At 41.2% G+C, this 21,789-nt stretch overlaps 1 protein-coding gene across 1 annotated transcript in view; it reads left to right on the top strand.

Annotated features, from left to right (window-relative positions):
* Nucleotides 1-10,605: 10,605 nt before the first annotated feature.
* Nucleotides 10,606-21,789, top strand: part of ANKRD33B (ankyrin repeat domain 33B) — a 47,615-nt gene continuing 36,431 nt past the window's right edge. Inside the window, exon 1 of the mRNA XM_026099281.2 lies at nt 10,606-10,974. Coding sequence (XP_025955066.1) covers nt 10,606-10,974 — 369 coding nt within the window. The remainder of the gene's footprint in view (nt 10,975-21,789) is intronic.

The raw sequence follows: 21,789 nt of genomic DNA on the forward strand, positions 1-21,789 counted from the left end.
CAAATAAAATGCTTAAGGAAAGTGTCCTCCCAAGATCGTAAAGGTACTACATAAGCACAAGCAAGCAGAGGGGTGTCACTTAAATACAGATATTTACTGCTGAACATACGACAAAACTCCAAAAACTAAAGAGATTCAGGGTATTGCCAACATAGGCCGGATCATTAGAACAGAAATGTTTAACTTGGTTTCAACACTTCTTTGGCACATAAATAAGTGTCCAGATCTTTTAGTATTGCTGAGAATATGCAGTCCTTTTGATTTTACAGGCTTTAAAAATCTGCAATTTATTTCACTAATTTAGCTGACCGAATAGACGCACAGATTCTAAATCAGAGGGCGCTGACCTCGACCTCTTGGGTCCACGTCCACCCACTGAAGAGTGGAGATAACTGCATTCACCTATCTCGCTGTGCCTTCTGGTTCCTTGTCACTGCTCGTAGCGCAAGCTGACTATGCAAATTTTGTTCCTCAGTACTGTCTTCTTACAGAGACAGATAAAGACTTTTTTTACTGCTGGATATGCGAGAACCAGCCAAAAGGAAAATCATGCTAGATTTGTAGGATGTTTCCAAAGAAAGAAAACGCAACTATGTGCAAACATTTATTTCCTTTATGGAATCACTAACAGATTTTTTGGCTTATAAAGAAAATACTTGCAACGAGAACAATGCAGGAAAGAGATATTATACCCTCTACAGGGTGAATGGGACAGGAATTTAGTCTGTCAGAAAGCCCCTCTGTAGCATAATATGTTTGCAATAGTGACAGCTCTTCATTTTCATAGACTCCATCCATGCAGAAGAGAGCTGTACAAGGTAACAGGACTGAAACCAACAGACCTGTACAGAACTTACTACAAAAATGTAGTCGATGTTATTTAACAGCCCTCTCACTTTTTCTGTAGCACATGCATGGAAACATATTTTCTTAAGTTGAATGGTTCTGATAAAGAGATACAACAGAGACACATATATTTAAAATTACAAACTCGATGATCAAATGAGAGATGTGGTTTCTAAGGGGATATGTTATACAGATAATATTCTGCTCTTATTTGAGCATCTCCTGGGGCAAGTCCCACGATGTTTGTGATTTGTGAAAATTACATTAGGAAAACACCAAGAAACAAGGAAACCACTGAGTCCTATTTATTTTCACCTGATGATATGGCAATTTATATGATTCCAGGAAAACATTAAATAAATATTCTCCTTGAAGAACAATGTATTTCTGCAAAGATGAAAATGAGTATGATCCTGTTGGAGATAATGAAAGCTATCACTGTGCACACTAATGTGCACGATGGGAATGTAATATAGCCCCACAGTTATTCTAGGAGTTTCTAAAATGTTTTAGAAGTACTCACATCTTTATCAGGGCACTGATTCACTGAATCATTTAAATACTTGCACATAGCTTTTCCAGAATATTTAACCAATTTGACTTTCAATCTCTGGTTAATCGTATGATTGCCTACTCTGGTGAAACACAGTCCTGTTATCTCAAGAAGAGGCAGGAGAGGGGAAAAAGAAACCCTGTGAGCATGATTCCTTGTACATACATGGAATCACATTTTCAAAAATTGGGTATTATTATTTTGATACTGTATAAAAAAGCAAACACAAGCTCCGAAATCGCTTACTGAAGCAGCAGTCTGGGTAGGCGTTTCATATCCATGCAGTATTGCTGGAGACCACTTTGCTCATCAGTGTTCTAGTTTATCTAGAATCTTAAGAAACAGTTTAAGAAAAATCCAGTACACTAAATATGTGCTCGACTTAGATGTCATAAAATGCCATTAATAAGGTTTGCTGGCCAGCATTCATTATCTACCAAAAAACAAAATGGATGACCACTTGCAGCCCTTCTTGGAGGCTGTATGTTTGAATCTGCATGCTCAAAGTCACATTACACAGCATTCGGCTGCATTTGAATACTCTCTAATCTAATTTCAACATATATATATTTTTTATATATTTATATATGTATTTCAACATATATATATAAAATGAGAATAATATTCACCTTTTCAACATGATCTGAGATTCTTTGCTGCAACATATCATTCAATGCAAGTTATATTCTAAAGCACTCCAAATGCTCATAAGAGGACAGATAATAAAATGAGATGGTAAATATGAATAAGTTATGGCAACAAAACTTTGATGCCTTCCCTTTAATTTGTTCACTTTGTAAAATGACTTCGACTTCTGCTTTACAGCAGTGTTTCTCTAGTACTGAATTGCATTAGACAGCAGTGGCCATCTCCCAGTATGAATTAAACAAAACTGAAATAGAAAGAGGATTAAAAACATAAGATTTCAGAAATAGTAACTGTGTCACATATTAAAGCTCTCTCTGGAGTCTGCAAGACAAAGAATTCAGTACTTAAGCCTTTCCAGTTAACTGATGCAGGACAACAGTAAGGCTAGATGGGCAAGTACCTGCGGTACTTCCATGGCTTAAAGCAGAACAGCATTTCAACATCTTGCAAAATGTTGAAAAGAGTACAGAAAGAAGTACCAGTCTGCAGAGGACAAGGGAACTGAACTTAGGTTTCAGAAGGGCAAAAGTAGCACTCCTACATGTTTTGTCCACATGGAAAAACATCAGCAGGTTATTCATACCAGTAGCAACACAACCTATTTCAGGTTGCGTAATTTTGCAGCTAAGTAAGAGGAAGTACTTTCAGCAAATGTGAAGGTCAGGCGTGTTTTCTTCTGTGTATGCAGAAATAAATTCTTTTAGGGATTTTTGGTGTAAAGGTAACATTACTTATTTGTTTCAGATGCCCACAATGAATGACACATTTTCACAAAACATAGGTGGGGACTTCTATGCTATGCTAGAGTTTAAAAATAAAATAACAGTTCACAAATAAATTCTCATACACATTAATCCAGCTGAAAGGCAGATGATCCAATAATTATAATCTAGTAATGGAATATATATGGGATTTTTTTTCCCTAATCATTTTTATACACATATTCATTTCTAGTATTGCCCCATTTTGTTAACAGATATTAAAACCCAAAGTGAGAAAATTAAACTTATCATCTGAGAAACAGTTTGTTCTCCTATCCTCAATCCAATGAAAAAAATGGCAATTGACATTTCAGACAGTGTTTCCACACCATTCTGTGCATGAGTGCAAGATTTTAAGAAGTCATATGCAAAGTAAGAGAAAAAAAAAAAGTATTTTTGAGCAGACATTTCTCTAATCCACTCTTCAGAGGTGGCAAAGCCCTGAACACAGATTTTATGCGAACTTCCGTTTTCCTTCGGTATTTTAATAAAACAACATATGAACAATAACAATAAATTTTCATCAGTTTTCTGCCAAGAAACTCCCTAAGACAGAAATGAAGAGAAATATGAAAACAGAAGTTCCATACAGGAGGATTACTGGAAGCCTTAAGGGCCTTCATCATTAACATTGAGTCTACAGTAATACGTACTTGAAGAGAGCAGCTGTGTGGAAACTCTGCTCCCTTCACTCCCATTTGCTTTTCCACATCCAGCCTTCTGTCTACCATCTTCAAAATATCAAAACAACATATAAAAACACATATCTGATGTGCCTTACCAGGAGCCTTCTGTAACAGAAGATTGTCACAGTCCTGAAGAAATAGTCCAAAAAGAGAGCTGATTAAGTAACTTCCAGACTTCCTCTACCGGAGCTGAGCCCCAGGAATCAGCGCAGAGCAGACAGATGCCTTGTAGAGGCTACTTACTGTCAAAGAACTTAGAATTTACAAAATATAAATTAATCTTAAAATTAGAACACCAGTTATTTTCAGGCACAGCTAATAAATTCACATCAAGTCTTTATACTTCTTGGGTCCCTTCACTGTACTACCTTGAGCAGAGGCACCAGCAGGCTGGTTCTACAGATCCCTTAAACAGCATTTGGTCTGACTGAGCACCAGCTGGAAAATAACAGCAACTGAGACAACACTAATATTTAGCAAGATGATTGATAATATTTCTCGTTCTCTGGCTTCACTCTCATCACTCAGCTCAAGCTTCAGTTTCCAGGAAACATGCTGCAATTTCTACCCATAGCTCTTTAGCAGATGCTACTTCTCAGAGCAAGTAGGATCTCACTCCGAATATTGGCTAGAGCTTAGGAAAACTGAGGCTCCGATCCCACTCCTTCCTTAGGCCTCTTGGCAAGCGCTGCTGGGTTACATTTGTAAAAGGGGCCCCCTCTCCCCCCACCAGGTAAATATCAAAACAAATGCTGCTTCTCTTTGGGGGTTTCTAATGGTAACTAATAATAACGTTTCCTCAGTGATCTCTTCAGTGCGCTTCTTCCTCTGTATCTGGCATGTCTTCTTCACATGTAGCTCATCAGTGGCAATATTCAAGTGAGGTACATCAGCTGACTGGTTTTGACTAAGTTAATCGCATTCTGATGCTCCACAACAGCTAGCCTGTATACAGTCCTGCTACAGTCTACCAAAGTATCCAAATATATGACTTGGTAAAACAAACACTGCGTTGGATTTATTTGTCTGTGGGACCTGTCAAGAAGTCAGTAACTCCAGAAATTAGTTTACCTACCTACATGCATAAATATTGTGTTGAGTCTAATTTCAAGGAGCTGTTTTTTGAAACTGTGACTGGTCCGATACAAACCAATACAAAGTTAGGAAGCAGTAACCACACATGGACAACTATGTCCAAAACCAAAAAGACGCTATCATTAAAAAACAGTACCCCATCTCTTCTAGTCCCTTGTTTCTTACAATGCCTAAATGTCTAATACTGACATCCTTACAGCATCTGTGGCAAAGCACACCTGCTGACCAGGTTAGTTTTCCGGTTTTGCTGGTTAGGCCAGTTGACCAAACGCTGTTCCCCACCACTGCACAGAAGTGTGATGGCACCAGCAAGCAGCGAGGTGAGGAAGCTGGAATCAGCAGTCAATGGAGGCAAACCAGGACTACTTCTCTCATCATTTTGGTCTGGCCCTGGTTTAAAGTTTTCCTTGAGCTATGCCTCAGATTTCTGCTATTGAGCATGATCTTCCTCACCTAAAAGCCCAAAGAGCTGAAGCCACGGAGGGCTTCACAAAGCAGGCGCGCTTCCAGGCACGGGGTCCAAACTGTGCACTGGTAACATACCCCGTGGTACAGCCACTCAGCGCGGCCTAGGGCCAACTCTTGTCGAATCTATCTTGTAAGCCTTCAGGAGGTTTTGGCGACTCTCCTGTGTGTAGGTAAGGAGACATTGCTTAGGGTATGTGTCATTTCACTATTACTTTTGTAGTAATGGTAAAAATGCCATCAGAGGGTTTTCGGCACCCACTGCAACATCTCTTATTCTCTGCAGAAAAAGGAACGTGTACATGCCATTCAATAGAAACGAAAGTAAAATAGCTAGACGGCTGTTATGTGTAACAGTGTGATATCACTGCTATTGTTGGTATTCTTGTGTAGCAATATAATACTTGGTTCTTTTACATAATTGCAGCAGAAAGCTGCAAAGCAATGGGTGATGAGCCAAGTCACTATAGAAAGTTCTTCTGCATGCGTAACTGCGACTTTACAAAACCTTTAAGTCACTGAAACCACTAATTTGTGATCTGAACCTGGAAGATGCATAAGCAGTGTAAATGCCTTACAAACAAACACTAAGTAAGGCTCAAATTCGCCTGTTCCGTAGGTTTTTATAGACAGCTAAACGGAGGAGGTGAGAAATGCCTTCAGAATTTCAAAAGTGGGTACACAGACATTGGGCTGGCAAAAATAAAGCATACACAGGCTTCTTGTTAATCACTAATTTCAGGTACTTAAATAATCAAAGCAAACAAAGACAAGTAATTTGCTTTTAAAATTATAGAAACCAATGTTTTTTGTTCTGACCAGATCTCCTTTTTAAAGAATACTGGTGACATCCCTTGCTGTTGTGGCATTTTTCCTTAGGTTAAATTATGGAACATGAGAAGGACCCTCAACACTCACTAAATCTTCACACTAATTTTACTTCTGCACATGAATCTCATGAAAAAACTGGTCTCAGAATCATTCGTAAATGAAATGACTTATGAACCTTAATGAGGCAGACTGGGAGGGCCCAATGCTATGGCCAATAGGAAAATCAGTTCGTCCAGTGCAAGCTTTGCCTGCCTAGGGACAGGTAGGATCTGCTCTGGATATTTTAATTTCCTGCCTTGTTAATGCCCGGCAAGAAATTTTGACAAGACGCTGCTGCTGCTAAGGACTAATGACATTGGGTTATTTGCTTTAAGATGATAACCTTGTTTTCTTTGCTTTTCTTACTGAATTTCTGAATACCAGCATCTAATTTCAATGACATTAATTGGTACCTTTTCTAGATGAAAGGTTTGAAGCTGTCCTCTTACAAATGTCATAAAATGGCGCTTTTTTGACAATTTGAAAGTATTTACATTAATTCTATGGCCTTTCTTCACATTGTTTTCATTTGATTTTTACACTGAAGCACAAATGACAAGCAAATCTGTTTGCCATTTATATAAGCTGTCTCACTGAAAGAAATGAGAAACTCGGACACAATCGATATTACATACCTAACCATACTCGCTCGTTTAGGCTAGTATTGGTCAGCACTTCTGCACTGACACGATAAATGGTTGGAGAATCATCTTTGGGAGCAATGTTACAATTTCTGCCCATTTAGGTACAGCTTTCTGTAGTGGCTTGCCGTTCATCATCAAGCTACGCAGGGATTAAATAATTTGAACTATAGTTTCAACAGTGGTTGTTAAAGTGATAAATTCAATGGGAGACAGTGTCTGCTGTGTATTAGTCTGACACTTTATTTTGAAAGCTCATGAAACACAGCACTATTCTTTGAAAGAAAGGATGAAAGCGTCAGGCTCAGATGAGAGAAAACAGTTTTTATCTGCTTGGTCCCTGCAGAATCTCTACCTCTTTGGGAGAAAACTGGTTCATTTCTGCTTCATTAAAAAGCTGATGAGCTCAATTCTGAACCCAGAAATGTTATTGTTGCCAAAGAGAAAAAAAAAAAAACATGAATTTTCAGAGTCAAAGGAGAGTTTAAGCCAAGGGACATGGGAAAAAGAATCATCATTTGATTCCTGAACTGAACAGGCTTCTCATGAAAAGTAGTGGGAGACAGAAAAAAAAATACATATTTTAGCAAATGATAGCTACCTCTGGAGATCAGAGCTGTAGCGCTGTGGCTGAAGACTTCAAGGAGGAACCGTTAGATAATAAACCTGGCCGACATTTTAACTTTTAGGTAATGTTTGTCTGAATAATTTATGTTGTGGGAAGAGTATGCAAACTGTCTGCAAGTATCAACTTATTTCCCAATTTCCCCAACATGGAACAAAGATCTTTGAAAAACAAAAGGAAGCTCAAGAGTGGTACGAAGAAGAATCAATATTGTTCAGCTCCCTGACAAGTAAGAACAAATAAGCCAAATTACCTTCACTGAAGATATACTGTTTGTGCTTCTCTCCAAAAACAGAGTTCTAGATAGGAAACCCACCTGAAAATCAATAAAGAAGGATACATGGCCTGGTAAAACAGAATATTTTCTTTCACAGTCAGCAGAAGACAGGGAAAGGTGGGCAAATGCAGGCAGTCCCTACTGAACTGATGCATTTTCTCCAACTGCATCTTAATTTGTCACAGCCTGCGAGGAAAGCTTTGGGAGGCAGGAGCTTGTAGTCATTAATTCCAGCAGCACAAGCACATCGACAAGAGCAGCGCTGAAAGAACAGAAATGGAGAACTGTGTTTAACGTGGCATGACTCCATACAAAAAGTAGAGCCTAACACCAGGTCAGACCTGGTTTGGGGCCAGTGCCCACAGCCAGCTCCAAAGGGAAGCTCCAGTGAGACATGTGCTTCGCAGATTATTTCTTGGCTTTCAGAAGTTAAATTTAACTACTCTTTCTGCTAGAGAATGACTTCCTGCAAACTTAATTTTTGGTTAATAAAGGGATTTTGACACTGGTGCTGCTTGTCCAGTAACACATGTTTTTCATCATTTCCCTTTCAGTGCTAGCTCCATAAAGCTGTGTCTCTGGAGCACTATTACAATTTAAGTCAGACCTTTCACGTTGTGCTCTGGAGCCTCCCTTCTCACCCTAATGGTGTGTCTGCCTTCTGAGCTTGGGGCTCTCCTCCTCCCTGGCTTTCCAAGATCAACAGAGGATATTTGGCAGCTTCAGACCCATTAATCAGACACCAAGCACATGGGACTTGGAAAGAGAAAAAAGGAATATGTCATGCCAAAGCAGCTCTGTCGTGAGATGTCAGATACGAAACAGGCTGAAAACTGGACTTCTTCTCTAGTAATTGTTATCCCTCTCTACCCTTCAGGTAACCATATGAAGGTTAGCATCTGAGACAAAAATATATCTTACGAACATTTTTTCCTAAATTGAAATAATTTGGTTTTGTTCCCCTCTATTAGATTTTTTTTTTTTGCTATTGAAAGTTACTACAGCCTGCACCTTGTTCAGCATATTGCATATAAATTTTATAGTAAATCCTTACACGTGTACAATTATTTTATGAAACAGAAACAAAGCAGCTATATCTGAGACCTTGATTCTTACTGATGAGCTGAAGCTTCACCTACATACTGCTTAGTGTGCATCAGGCAAGGTATGTGGGCGAGCTAGTATCTTTTATTAGAGCAGTGTTTATAGTTGAAAAGACAACAAGTTCTTGGAGCTAGAAGTCTTCATGAGCTCTAAGCTTTTCTGGTAAGTTCAGGCTGAGCACAATGCAAATGTTTTCTGTGAGCTGCTGGTTCTCAAAGAAAAACACAGTTCTTCCCAAATACAGATGATACTCTAAGAAATAGAGACACTGCTGGCCAGACTACTGGCCACACTGAGCAGGAAACAAAAGGTGAGCTGAAAGGAGCCCTGGAGCTTTGGGCATTCAAAAGCAAAACACTTAACAAATTGGCAATAAGAAGAAAAAGTCAATCCTGCAGAGCTGTCAGGCTGAAATTAAAGCCAACAGCTGAAGCGCTTGATCAGTGGACAGAGATATACATCAGTCTCAGCGAATAAGGGCCTTTCTTTACGTGCAGAAATGATGTAAGATGGGCAGCATCAGCACAAACAGTGCCTGTCAGCTACGATCTCAGAGGTGTCTGGAGGTGAGAGCAGAGTTTAATCTCATTTCTTCACCGATTAGCCTCTTTGCAGAAGCAGCCAATCAGGGAGCTATTTATTACTAATTCTGATTACAGATATCCTTCTGCTAGACTCTCCACTAACCCTACCGACCGATGCTGTACAGAGCATCAGGAAGCCACTGGGCTTTTGATCACCTGTGATATCTGCTTCACATGCTGTTTTCTTGAAAGACTGTAAACACCTTCTACCAGGCCCCTTTACTCATATTTATGTTTGACTTCCAATTCATACCTTACTTGAACTTAAAAAAAATGTGCATCACACTGTACCTCACCTCATGCAGAAACGCAAGCCTGTTTGTCTCCCTTCAAACAGATAAGGACTTGGACCCTGGACATTCACCTTTTGAAGCATATATATATGAGGTTCACTTCAAAGTGTTGTTGAGGAAACCAAATATCCTGTTTAGTCAGCTGAAGGGCATTCCCCGCCATTTCCCTGCCAGAGAATTGTGCTAATCCACAGTATTTGAAAGGGAAAAAATGTTATGCAAGAACTGTGACAAAGCAGGAACTCGGTTTATGCCTGCATTATTCCTCTCAGTCTAATCTTTAAATGCATTACCTAAAAAATACGTGCCTAACATCTCTGCATTTGGGTGCTGCGTTAGATGATTTAACGAATTCTTGTCTGGAAAGGAAGTTCTTCTACGCGTTCCAACTCTGTATAGCTATTTTCCTTATTTTGAATGGTGACTATCCATTTTAAAAGATGAATCCCACAAACTGTAGTTGTATTCCTGGAAACTTTCACACACATCAGTGCGACTGCAGCCGCGGGGAAGCCAGAACCCGCACTGCACATCTCGCTGCAGCCCCCTGCTCGCCCAGCCCTAAACTCCCTGCCTTTTCCGCGACGAGTGGTCTGGCGGTGACCTCTTTTCGCAGAAGAGCAATCAAACTCAGAGATGCAAACACACTGTTCAACTGCGACGAGCAAACGCAGCGAGGGGAGGAATTTGGAGGTGCTCCTGAGATCCATGTCCCTCACCTGCCCGCTGCTGTTTCGCCGTGCAGGGCGTAAGAAGCGGCGCGGGCAGCCGCAGGCTCCCGCAGCAAATCGCTCTCCAAACGCGTCCCTGATGTCAGCGCGCTAAGCCCCGAGCCCCAAATCTGCTCAGAGGGCTGCTGAGCCGATTACGGACCGGCAGCTCTGTAACTCTCTCGCCTGCTGGTCGCGGGCGCCGGCGCGCAGCCTTTCCGCGGCCCGGCGCCGGGGCGCAACCAGCGGCGGCGGCTCCCAAGTGCGTGCGGGGGCAGCGCGCAACGGGGAAGCCCCCCTTGCGGCAGCGGGGACGGCCCCCAAACCCCAACCCCCCCCCGCCGCCGCCGGGGCAAGGGGAGCGCGCATGGGGCGGCGGCGCCCCTAGGGCGGCGGAGCTGCGCGGCGGCCCCGCGGAGCGCCCGCGCCCGCGGCCGGGCGCCGCGCATGGTGCTGCTGTCGGGGGCGGCGGCGAAGCTGGCGGGGCAGCGGGAGCAGCCGGCCCGCCCCGACCCCGGGGCCGCCGCCGAGGGGCAGGACGAGCGGGAGGAGGAGGAGGAAGACTGCGAGGAGTACGAGGATTTCTCCGAGCTGCCCGACAGCTGCAGCATCGCCTCGGACGACTCCTTCTACCCGCCGGGCGGGCCGGAGGACGAGGAGGAGGACGGCTGGTCGCTGGGCCCCGCGGAGCGCGACAGCCCCGAGGCGCTCAGCCTCTTCCGCGCCTGCTGCACCAACAACGCGGTGGTGCTGCGGGCGCTGCTGCGCCAGGGCCCCGAGGAGGACGAGGTGCGGGAGACCGACCGCAACAGGCGGGTGAGCACCCGGCGCCACGCCCCCCCCGCCGGTTTCCCTTTTCCCACCTTTTTTTTGCCTTTCTTTTTTTTTTCCCCCTCGCTAAAGGCTCCTAAGCTCTCTCCCCGTTTCCGCAACACCCAGGAGGGCTCGCGGAGTTCCTTGCTAAAAATCACTTTTTGCGGTTCTTATCATACTTAGTGGGTGATGAGCTATTTGGGGGATTTTCTCTCAGTTGCTGTTCGTGGTTGAGCCCTTGACTGCGACTCACGCAGTTGCGGGTGCCGGGGTGCATCTCGCCGAGTCGGAAGGCAAAAGCCTGCGGGCGGCTTCCCAGGTAATAAGTAACTGGCATATTTGAGTGATGATATTAAGAGATTAGCAACCATCACTCCATTCACTAGTGTTATTATTGCTTATGTCAAAACTAAGATGCTTTTATTTGTGGTTTGTATAAACAATCAATCTCGAAAAAACTGCTCCAGCTGAAATTTCCTATGACTAGTCTGCGATGGGAACACTTTGAAAGGAAGCCTGAGCGACTTTAAGCGGGCAAGTGACTTGAAAATTCTGGCAAAATCACTGGTCTTTGCTTGGAAAATAATGCAAATATTTGGTTTTAAGGCTCTTTGGGGAGGTCTTTTTTTTAGTCTTTGATGCACGTATGCACATAGGATTATATCTTATTATAAACTCTCCAAGAATCTCTTGAGCTTTCTTCACGATTCACAGGACTCTGAGGTAAGAGGGAAGAAATAACCCTTCAAAAGCCTCAGGAGGAAAAAAAGGACTCTAATTTCATATGTAGTTAATGGTATGCTGGAGTGGGAGAAACTGGCTTAAGAAATTCCTGCCCATCTCCAGCCCAGGCTGCTCATTTCCATCCTCATGCTCCAGTTTGTAGCAGTTGTGCCAGTACAAATCTGTGTGGCAGCTCTTTGTAAACTCAGAATGCTCTAGACTGATGCTATAGCAACCTTCTCCCTAAAAAGGATTATTTTTAATGAAGATTATTTCAATGATCTGATTTGCAGTAAAGCTGCAGAGAAGACACAAATATAAAAAATTGTATTAACACATCTGGGGGAGGGCAGTGAACTATGGCATGGAGGTGGGAATGAGCAGCTGAGGGTAGCAATGTCTCAAATTGACTTTTCTGGCAAAGCCAACATGTTTTGCAGTTTAAACTCTTAGTAGCTAATGCATGAGCCTCAAAACATGCATTACGGATTTTGAGGATTCTGTGGATACCTCTGTACTGCGTGTGAAGGCCAAGTCTGAACGTGAGCCAAAGCTCGATGGCCGCACTGTATGGACATTAGCCTCCTTTCAGGCACGTTCGTTGGATGTGCCTAAAGTGTACCACAGTGGAGGTGGTTTGGGCCCACCGTATGTGTGGCATAAACAGACCAAGTGCCTCACAGACATCCCATCTGAAAGTGGGGTCTTCCTATCATGCTGCAAGCCCCAAGAGGCTATCGAGCTGCAGGCAGCTTACACCCCAGGTGTAAGCTGTGTCAGCAAGTGTGGAAAAAGTTTGGTATAGGCATCAGCTACAGGCCCACAGCCACTCCTTCTGCAGAGCTTAGCAGATCACGGTTGTGAAAATAGTTTACTTGGTTGGACAACCCTCCCTGCCCCTTCCCTCTTCCCCAAAAGCAAATAATTCTCCCTCATCTCACCCACCTCCCAAAAGAGAAACAAATTTTTTTGCTTGAATCCAAACTGAAAGCTCACAGTATTTGTTCACACTACTAAAAATATGTTCACTATATAAATTTTGCTCTACTTAAGCAATACTCCATTTGACCTGAAGTTAAACTTTGACATCAAATTCTGTTTTATGCATTTTTGATGAAAAGGAAGGAAAAGAAAGTCTGGATTCAGTGGCTGCTGGAAGCCTCATTTGTGATGTGTGAGATGAATTCAATGTCTCTTGCTGTTGCAGGGGATATGAACCCTCACGGAGACAGCCTAATCCCAGTGTAGTGGTGCAGGACAGTCTAACATTTTCAGGCAGATGTGAATAGGATGGAAGAAACCTTGCTGCAGGGAAGCTTGAGCTTCAGGTTTAGCTGCAGTTCGGAAATCCTCACAGCAGAAAATCACATCAAATTAATATTATTGTGCAATAATTAAGCTGCATCTTTCAGAGAACTTCATCTGACAAAAGAAAAGTTTCGCTCAGCCCTTTTAATGCCTTTTCTATGGAATTTATGCAGTTCCTAAATTCCTGTCTCATATAAAATCATCACACATTATGCATAGACAAAACTTATTTTTCTGGCGAAAAAATGACTTAAGGAGTTACATATTCTTCTTGTGCTAATAACATTTTTTAATTGCTCATATTTGTACCATTGCTTTCAGTGTCGTCTTTTGCCAGGATAATGTTTGTTTACAGCACTATGTTGCATGTATTCATTGGAAAGCATTTTTTTTTTCTTACAGTTCATTTACAGAAGGAAATGGCCCATGCCAGAACATAAACCTACAGTACAGTTTCATTTTGACAATGTAAAAATTACTTTCTTTTAAATAAACAAAACATGTAGTAGGTTGCGATAATAAGAAATACCATATTTTGATTCCAAAAGTAATTAAACTCAAATCTAAAAAAAATATAAAAATTAAGAAGAAAACTCCTAATTGTTAAATTCTTAAATTAATTAGGGAGAAAAAAGCTAGAGTTTTATCATTCTCTTGCTTTTAAATTTTGTCCTCAACCCTAAAGCAGTTCTACGTGTAAATTTAAGATTATGAAAAAACTATTTCTGAAAGTGCTGAGCTATTATCTACAGGTAACCTTATTTATTTTTCTCCATTCTCTTTCATTGAAATCCATCAACTCTCCCTTTTGAGACAATTTCCCAGTCCTAAATAGTGACTTTTGATACGATTTCTGCAGAGACTTCATTTTCCCATGCTCATTCATGGACTGCAGCATCCCTGCTTAGGAGCCACCTGTGAGGCTTTCAGCAAGTTCAACCTCCTGCAATAAACCAAACTTCTGATTTATTAGTAGTCATCATACGTAGCCTGAAGACCCATTCTTTCCCTGTCTCATTTTCATTACTGCGAAGGCAACAACAGTTTGTATATATAAAACCTGTATAAATTCCCCAAACGAATTAATCTTCCCATCTCCTTTTGCAATGCTGTCTATATGGAGAGTCCTGAAAGACTTACCTCATATTGGTTATTTCCTCTCCTTGTTGAAATCTAGAATGAAAATATTTAAAAAATGACTATGATGACATATAATATATGAATACTAATTGCGGTTCATGGAGGACTGCCCCTCAATTTGCAAATATTCACCTGTCTCACCCTGACAGTGAAGAGGGATCTGCAAATATGTACAAGAAAGTAAAATAATGGCTCCAGTGAAATCTCCTGACGCGGCTGAGACCAGAATGTCACCTGGGTAGTGATGCTGGTTTTCACCCTGTGGTCTGGCCACTGGTTTTGCCTCCATAAAGCCCCATTGCCAGAATTTCAGATACTCGCATTTCAAAAGCTTCAAAATAACTTAATATAATAACTTGTCTGGCACCAAGGTTTATGTATATTCAGAAAGACTGAGTTTCAAACTCTGGTGTTATCTACCTACAGAATGAAAGCCAAGACTGTAGAAATTTGTCGTGACAATAGAGAAGGTAATAAGGGATGGGAAGGAGAGAAAGAGAAGAAGGCAAAAAATGTTCCTGTAACAGATTTAAAGTAATTGCTGTGGCTCAGCCTTCAAAAGGTTTTGTGTTAACTGTCTGTGTGGTATAGTCCGTATTAATATGTATTCTGTAACTCTGTATTTTAGGGTTGATACATGTGCGAAATATTCCGTCATCTTTTTCAGCATTTCATTTTTTATGTCATTAATCTACGCCTCTGTCGTCCAGTTCCATACTAGAAACCAATGCTAGGGAAGTATGTGCAATTAAATAGTTTGTTGTTTAGGTGTAGCGTTATATAGTGCGGATTGTGTGTTTGTGATCTTAAGTTCTGCTCATCCAGAGGTGTGGACGTCAGGATTTGTCGTTGCCAAAGGGCTATGCTCCTAAAATGGTGCTTGGCGGGGAAGGGCACAGAACCAGTGGTTCCCTCTTCCTTTACCCGTGGTGCTTTTAAAGCCAGAGCATGTAACAACAGGGATGTCCCAACTACCTAAATCACAGGTGTTACTTTGAACTTGAGTTGCTCTAGCTGCCAAGCTTAGCACTGAACTTGCTACTGACCACAGTTTTTAGGCATGCTTATTTCGTTCGAAATGCCCCCACCGTGGCATTTTCACTTTGGAGTATGGGTGGACGTCTAAGTGTAGGAGGATGTTCAGACCTTCAGGGAGGCATGACATGAGTTGTAGGCAGGCCGTAAGGGTGGCTTTCTTGGGTGTCAAACCCTAAGCCTGAAATTTCTATAAATCATAATTTAGGAGGAATTTAGGAAGTCTGGATCTTTGTTAGCCACCACCCATTTCTTGAAATTGGAATAAAAATAATGTGATTTTTTTATGTTTAGTCAAGAATCACAAAAAAAGACGTAGGTTGTGTAACACTCTGTTAACCTATGTTTGTTGTTTTTGTTATCTTCAAGATGTTGCCTTCTAAGAGGAAAAAACTTAGGACTGCAGCATTTTCTGGTGAGACATAAAGCTCTCCTGGAAAGGAAAGGCTTGTCGCATACTGCCTTTCACATAGCGTAAGTGATCCCACGTTAGAAAAAGGGTTCTGTGAATGTAATCTGCTATGATTTGGTGGGAACTCTTTTCATAGTGGGCATAGGCAGATTCAGTTCTCTCATATTCTCTTACGCAGGGTGTTGTCACAGAAGGTGTTGAAACAAAAGTTAACATCATGATGCTAAACCATAAAAGGGACTTTTTTTTTAGGGTAGAAAATAGTTTTAAAAAGACCCTAAAGACAAAAGTAATCTATTTTAAATCCTTCAAAATAGTACAGAAGCACCCAAATACACCAAAAGAGTCCCTGGAAATATATGTGTATGCATATATATATATTCATATATGCAATTTCAGAAAGGAAGTAAGCAAGCAAGACAAAGCAAAAAGCGTTAGATGGCAAAATGCAGAAGCTGCTGAAACCAAATTGGAAACCCTTCAAATACTGTAGTTACAATTCAAGGAGAGCCATCAGAAAGGAGTATGTAAAACATGTAAAATAGGAAGTCAGTCGGCTCAGGAGGAATTTGGTGAGCTAACGAGAGAGTTGGCCAGATTTACACAAGTAGGTGCTTGGAGGCATTTTCAGAAGGGTGTAGGCAGGTTAGACATCTGCGTGTCCCAGTGAGCACTCATCTGAACAGTTAGGTGATTAATGCCTTTGTAAGTCTGGCACAGAAATATATCCTTTAGAGTAACTTCTTACCTGAAGAAGAAATAAATGCATGGACTGTGATTTCTAAAGAGTAAAGAAAACAATTAATAAGGGTCCTAAAGGTGCTTAGAAGTAATGAATGCAAATGCAGGGCTGGAAAGGCACAGGCAGACCTGCTGCATCCTCCATGCAATAGACAGGTAGTAAGACAAAATTTGTGCTTAGTGTCACAAGCGACATTAGCTAACAGCTGTAACTCTTGTTGAAATCAATAGATATGGATTTGAAGACCTCATCAACATGAGGAAGTTGCACAAGTCTGATTGAGTTTCCAGCAATGTGGCTTTTAGATAAAGTAAATGAAGAGCAGTTTCCTTGTAAAATTTTGACAAATTGCTTCTTGCAAAACGCATGGAAAGAGAGAGATTTTTTTTAGCCCAAGTGTAGCCTCGATGCAAAGATCATAGCAACTTTTTTTATGTTCTAGTTTAGACAGTGTTTCATGTTAGTATGTTGAACGTTTGGACTTACAGAGCTCTTCAGCAAGGCAGGGATGATCCTGGTTACCCAGCTGAGCACAGGTTGACTGCAGGTGTAATAAAATACAGTTACATTTAAAATCTAATGATATTCTAACAAGACTGGTTGTCTGGGACATTTGTCATCAATAATTAGGAGAGGTCTATAGTGGTGTCTTTAATAGAACATATCTGTAACAACGCTATGAAATATAACCTCAGTATGCCTTACTGCATTTTTCCAGGAGAATCTTTGAGGCTTGTTTTGCAGTGCACAATGAGACTGCTAACTCCTTCATTCCATTAGGAAATGCAAGTTTATATTCTTGGCACAGGACTGTGGAGGAATTATTCAAGAAGGAATATTAGTACTAATTTTCCTCACTTAAAGGTTACTAAATTCCTTTCCTTGAAATTTTACTGAGGCATGAAATGCTGTCCAAAACCAAGTTTTAGGCAAATCTGGGGTTCTTTTAATTTGGCATTTTAAAAAGGTTACTTGAAATTACTGCATAGGCATGGTAGATATCTAGCCAACTTCTGACAGAAAAGCTCCTTCTGATGACAGGACCAATATAAAACAAGCTGTAGTTCTGCACTGTTTTGTGGTGATATTTCAGCATTCAGTTTTGAGTCGTTCAGCCAGCTTCAGTCTGCGTTGACATAGCCTGTGACCATATAAAGAATCCCTGTGTTCCTTTGATCCCAGCTACTCTACTGATGCCTAGTAATGGGAGTGACTGATCTCTGCACTCTTGTTCTTCCACCTTCCCCTCCTCAAGGACAAAGATGTCTAATCTACAGGAAAAAAAAATTCGTTTCCGGTATGACTTCTCCTTGGATTAGGATACTACTCTGTGTAGCATTTGTTGTTCAGGCCTCATGCCTGACCTGAAGCCAAATGCATGCCAATATTGTTTTTCTGGAAGAAAATGAAAGTTGAAACAGATGGCACTGCTGAGAAGCATCTGTTTGCTCTGAAAAAACTGGGTCCTGTTCAGTTGCAGTCATCTGTAGGAGCTACTAGGCTCCAAGTATCTTAGGAAAGGAAGTGGGTCCAAAAGTCAAAAAAAATCCAAAATTCTTCAGCTCTGGGCTAAGTACCAGTAAGGGTCATTTTCTGCCTCCCCACGTATACAGGCTGTACTCTCCAGGCTGGCTCTCTAAGGAAGAAGGAGTAAACATGCCCATCTTAGGCTTTGGATTCAGAACTTTCTTCTGAAAAGCACCATAGGAGCGATGGATTTAGGATGAGGCTGCGAGTGATGGCCTGTTCTCGGTTCCACACCTTTCACAGTCAACAAGAGCTCAGCTTCGAGCTTCCTTCACATCCTCTGATTCTGGTAGTACTGGATGTTCTGATTCCAGTTTTGGTTTCTGGAGGACCAGTGTCATCACGGTGTGGCTGAAAGGAAGGACTAGGTATCCCCAGCACCTTCCTGCTGGAGGCTTTTGTTTCTTTTGCTTCTGGTAGTATACTCTTTGGAGATCTGAGATTTGTTTGGCTTTCACTCAGTCTGGCTTTCTCTGGGTTTCAGGGGACGTGTCAAAAGGCCTTCAAAATATATATTAAGGTTGACTTTTGCATATGTGGCACAGGAACCACTCACTGTCATATTAATTTTAGCCACATGGTGTTGTGTGTGTGCTTGGGAATAATATAAACTATGGGAATAAATACTAATAAATAATGTACGAGGAATAGAAGGAATTGAAATATGTATTTACATCTCTCTAGACATTTCAGCAGGCACTGTTATGTTTAAAACCTGTCCTACTACTCAAGAAGAGAGAGACTAAAAGATAAAAAAAGGAAAGCCCTGTTACAGATTTTGGTAATGATTACTTTGTTAACAGAGGTGAACAAAAGACAGGTGATTTATAGTAATACTGCTGTGTGTTAGTAGTATTTCATTTTCATAAAACAGAGTGATAGTGAGACTGAGTAGCAGCTCTTGTATGACTTTGCAGGTGTTGGTTGCTAGTGTTAGATAAGCCTAGTGCGCATCAGGTTTGTTTTAAATTACATTCCATTAAAACACATTTTCCTTCCTCTAAAGAAAAATGATATATGATCGGCAACTAAAATTCACTGTTAATTTGGTAATAAAGATTTGGGAAACATCAGACATCTTTTAATGTAAGAGGTGGCAGTAGATAAGCGCAGCCTGTCTGTGTGTGGCAGAAGGAGACGGTCTCTGGCACTCGAGCAAGTGTGCAGCTCAGCTCACATCCCTCCTGCTCAGAGGCAGCCTCCTCCAGGGAGCACCAACAGTGTCCACACTTGGCCACACATGCTTTCTCTGAGTCCCGCATGGTCCCCCTAATTAGTCATTGTTTGGAGGCTTTTCAATTCAGAGTGCATGAAGTAGCATAGTTTGAAAGGGGCGGTGATATTTCCAGTTTTGTTATAGCTTTGGAAATAAGAACTACACTGATACTGAAACTGGTTTAACAGCTATTTCTAAATTCTATGTACTTATTTCAGATATGATGAGATAGCTTTCAGATAGGATGATGTAGATAATATGGTGCTCCAGTTTTTCCCAAATTGATGTTTCTGTGATTAATTTCAGTACCTTCTTCAATTCTCATACTTAATACAAATCTCTCTGTTCTGGATAGTATTTTTAACAAATGACATATGCAGTATGTCGGCTGCTAACAATTTCTCTGAGCATTCTTCCTGTATTATGGCCATTCTTGCCTTGTAGCATTAGGTTAAACTTTTGTGATTGCAATATAGTTGCATGAAGGACACCTGCTGAAAACTGATGGTAGCTTTTGACATAGAAAATAAAATTTCTAGAGTATGAGAAAGCAATGAAGGACTCTCACTGACTTTACTGGGGACAGGAGTTCAATTTTAGTGCTTACATAAGTGGAGTTATGCTCAGAGGTTATCCTTTTAATTCTTTTTTAAATGGTTTGCCATATAGCTTTGAATTTACCTGTTTCTAAGAGTCCCTCTAAAGAAACAAAAATGAAAACCCTCTAACCTGGGCAAAATACAATTTTGCAGCATACCCAGTGTGTCACAATAAGAAATAATTAAGTAGCAGATGAAGAGGACTGTTGTCACAGAGCCTGCAGTGGCACAGCTGGCAGAGAATTAGCAATTCAAATTGTGTCCACTGTGGGAAAAACCCACAATGTGGAAATAGCTCCTCTTTCTCAATTCCATTATTTTCTATTATGTCTGCTAAATTCCCCAGAGAGTAATTTGAAAGCAGGCTGATTCAGAGTGTGATTGACTCATGCTCAGGCTTTGGCTGCTTGACACATTTCGCATGTATAATGTTTTGAGCCCAAACCTGGGATAGTTATGAGGCTGATCGGGCAATATGTTAGAAATCTCTCGCATACGTGGCGGGTTTTGCCTTTTGTGGCTCCGTGCCTGAGGGCTTTGTGCAGTCGGGAGACTCCGAGAAGAACCAGCTCAGCTCCAAACCAGGCCATCCAGGGAAGTTTCACCTGTGTTACTCCTAGAGGGGTAGGCTTACATATAAGCCAGTGTTATTACTTTTCTGAAGTGGAAAAGTAGCAGATAACTGAATATATTCGGTATGTTGATAAGAACAGCCTTTCAGGAGGTATTTGGCATTGTTTAGAAAGCCCAGTTACCTTGTTGTTTGTAGCTAGTATGAAAAAAGACTAAGCACACTTATCTACTGTCTAAGAAACACAGGAAGACTAGCAATGTAATCAGGACAGTGTCTGTAGGTGTTAATGAAAGGAAAGAGAAACCTTTCTTTGGAAGGTGCTGCGGTTGCTCTGTGTGTTTGGACGTATCATATGGGTTTGATAAAGGCTTGAAGAGAGGAGTTGTAGTCACAGGTCAGGTTCATAAATGAATTCACTTAAAATATTTTTGTACTTTTTGTAAAGAGCATTAAATAGGAATAACCATTTAGATGAACTGTATAGAATATAGAGTATATTGGTTGGTTTTGGAAAATGAGATACCAGTATTAATGGAGCCTCGGTGTTCAGACTTACAAAGCCTATCCAAGCTAGTAAAAATTGCAAACACAATAGATGAATTTTCCGGTTACAATGAGACAACCTTGACTGCATAGTCAATGCCTGGATATAATCAGGCAGAAGAAGCCTTCAGCTGGGAGCTGGGAAGCAACAGCTTTTTTTTTTTTTTTTTTTTGCCATGCTGCAGGCAATTCTTCAATATTCTGTTACTAGAACCTTGTCTACAGGGGAAATTGAGCAGCACAATTATATCAGAAGACACTGTTCTGCTGTTGTTGTTTCAGAGCAGCTCCCCATGTGGAAACACCAGTCTGGAATAAAAAATACTTTATTCTTGAACAGCAAGTGCGTTCTGTGATTTGACAGAGGGAGCAAAACTGACATTTCATGGGTGACAGAGAAAGAAACCACTCTGTTTCAAGGTTCCTGGGAATGGAGTGAAAATACCTCCTTCATGCCATGCTTTGAAACACCAGCTCCCCCATCAACCTCTCTGTCAGCACCAACTGGTGGGACACAGGTCCACCTCCAGGTGCAGTCCTGTGGCCACCTACATGAGGTAGGCTGACTCTTCCTTACCACCTATCTATCATACATGGGGATGGGGGAAGGGGTTTGCTAGTTCAGTTTTGTTTTGTTTTACTGTTTTGGAATTTCTAATGTCTTCTCCTGCTTCTATATGGATTACAGACTTAATCCCCCAACACTGAAATTAATTCTGCTCATGAGAAAGCAACAAGGCTACCCATGTGTAAAGATATTCACAAGCATAATTGCTTGTAGAATAGGAACCTTAATTGCTCTAAAACAAAATAGAGTCCTGGGTACATAATAATCTTGTTAGTACCTTGCTTGAATTAAAATAACATGTATGCAGTTTACTGAATTTTGATGTCTTGGTATATTTACAGCATCAGTCATCTCCATACAATTTCCAATTAAGTGCATTGGATCCATTACATATATGAGGACACCTGCCCCCAAAAGTAAGATAATTCAGT

Source organism: Dromaius novaehollandiae, chromosome 2 (genome assembly GCF_036370855.1).
Source record: "Dromaius novaehollandiae isolate bDroNov1 chromosome 2, bDroNov1.hap1, whole genome shotgun sequence".
NCBI lineage: Eukaryota > Metazoa > Chordata > Aves > Casuariiformes > Dromaiidae > Dromaius > Dromaius novaehollandiae.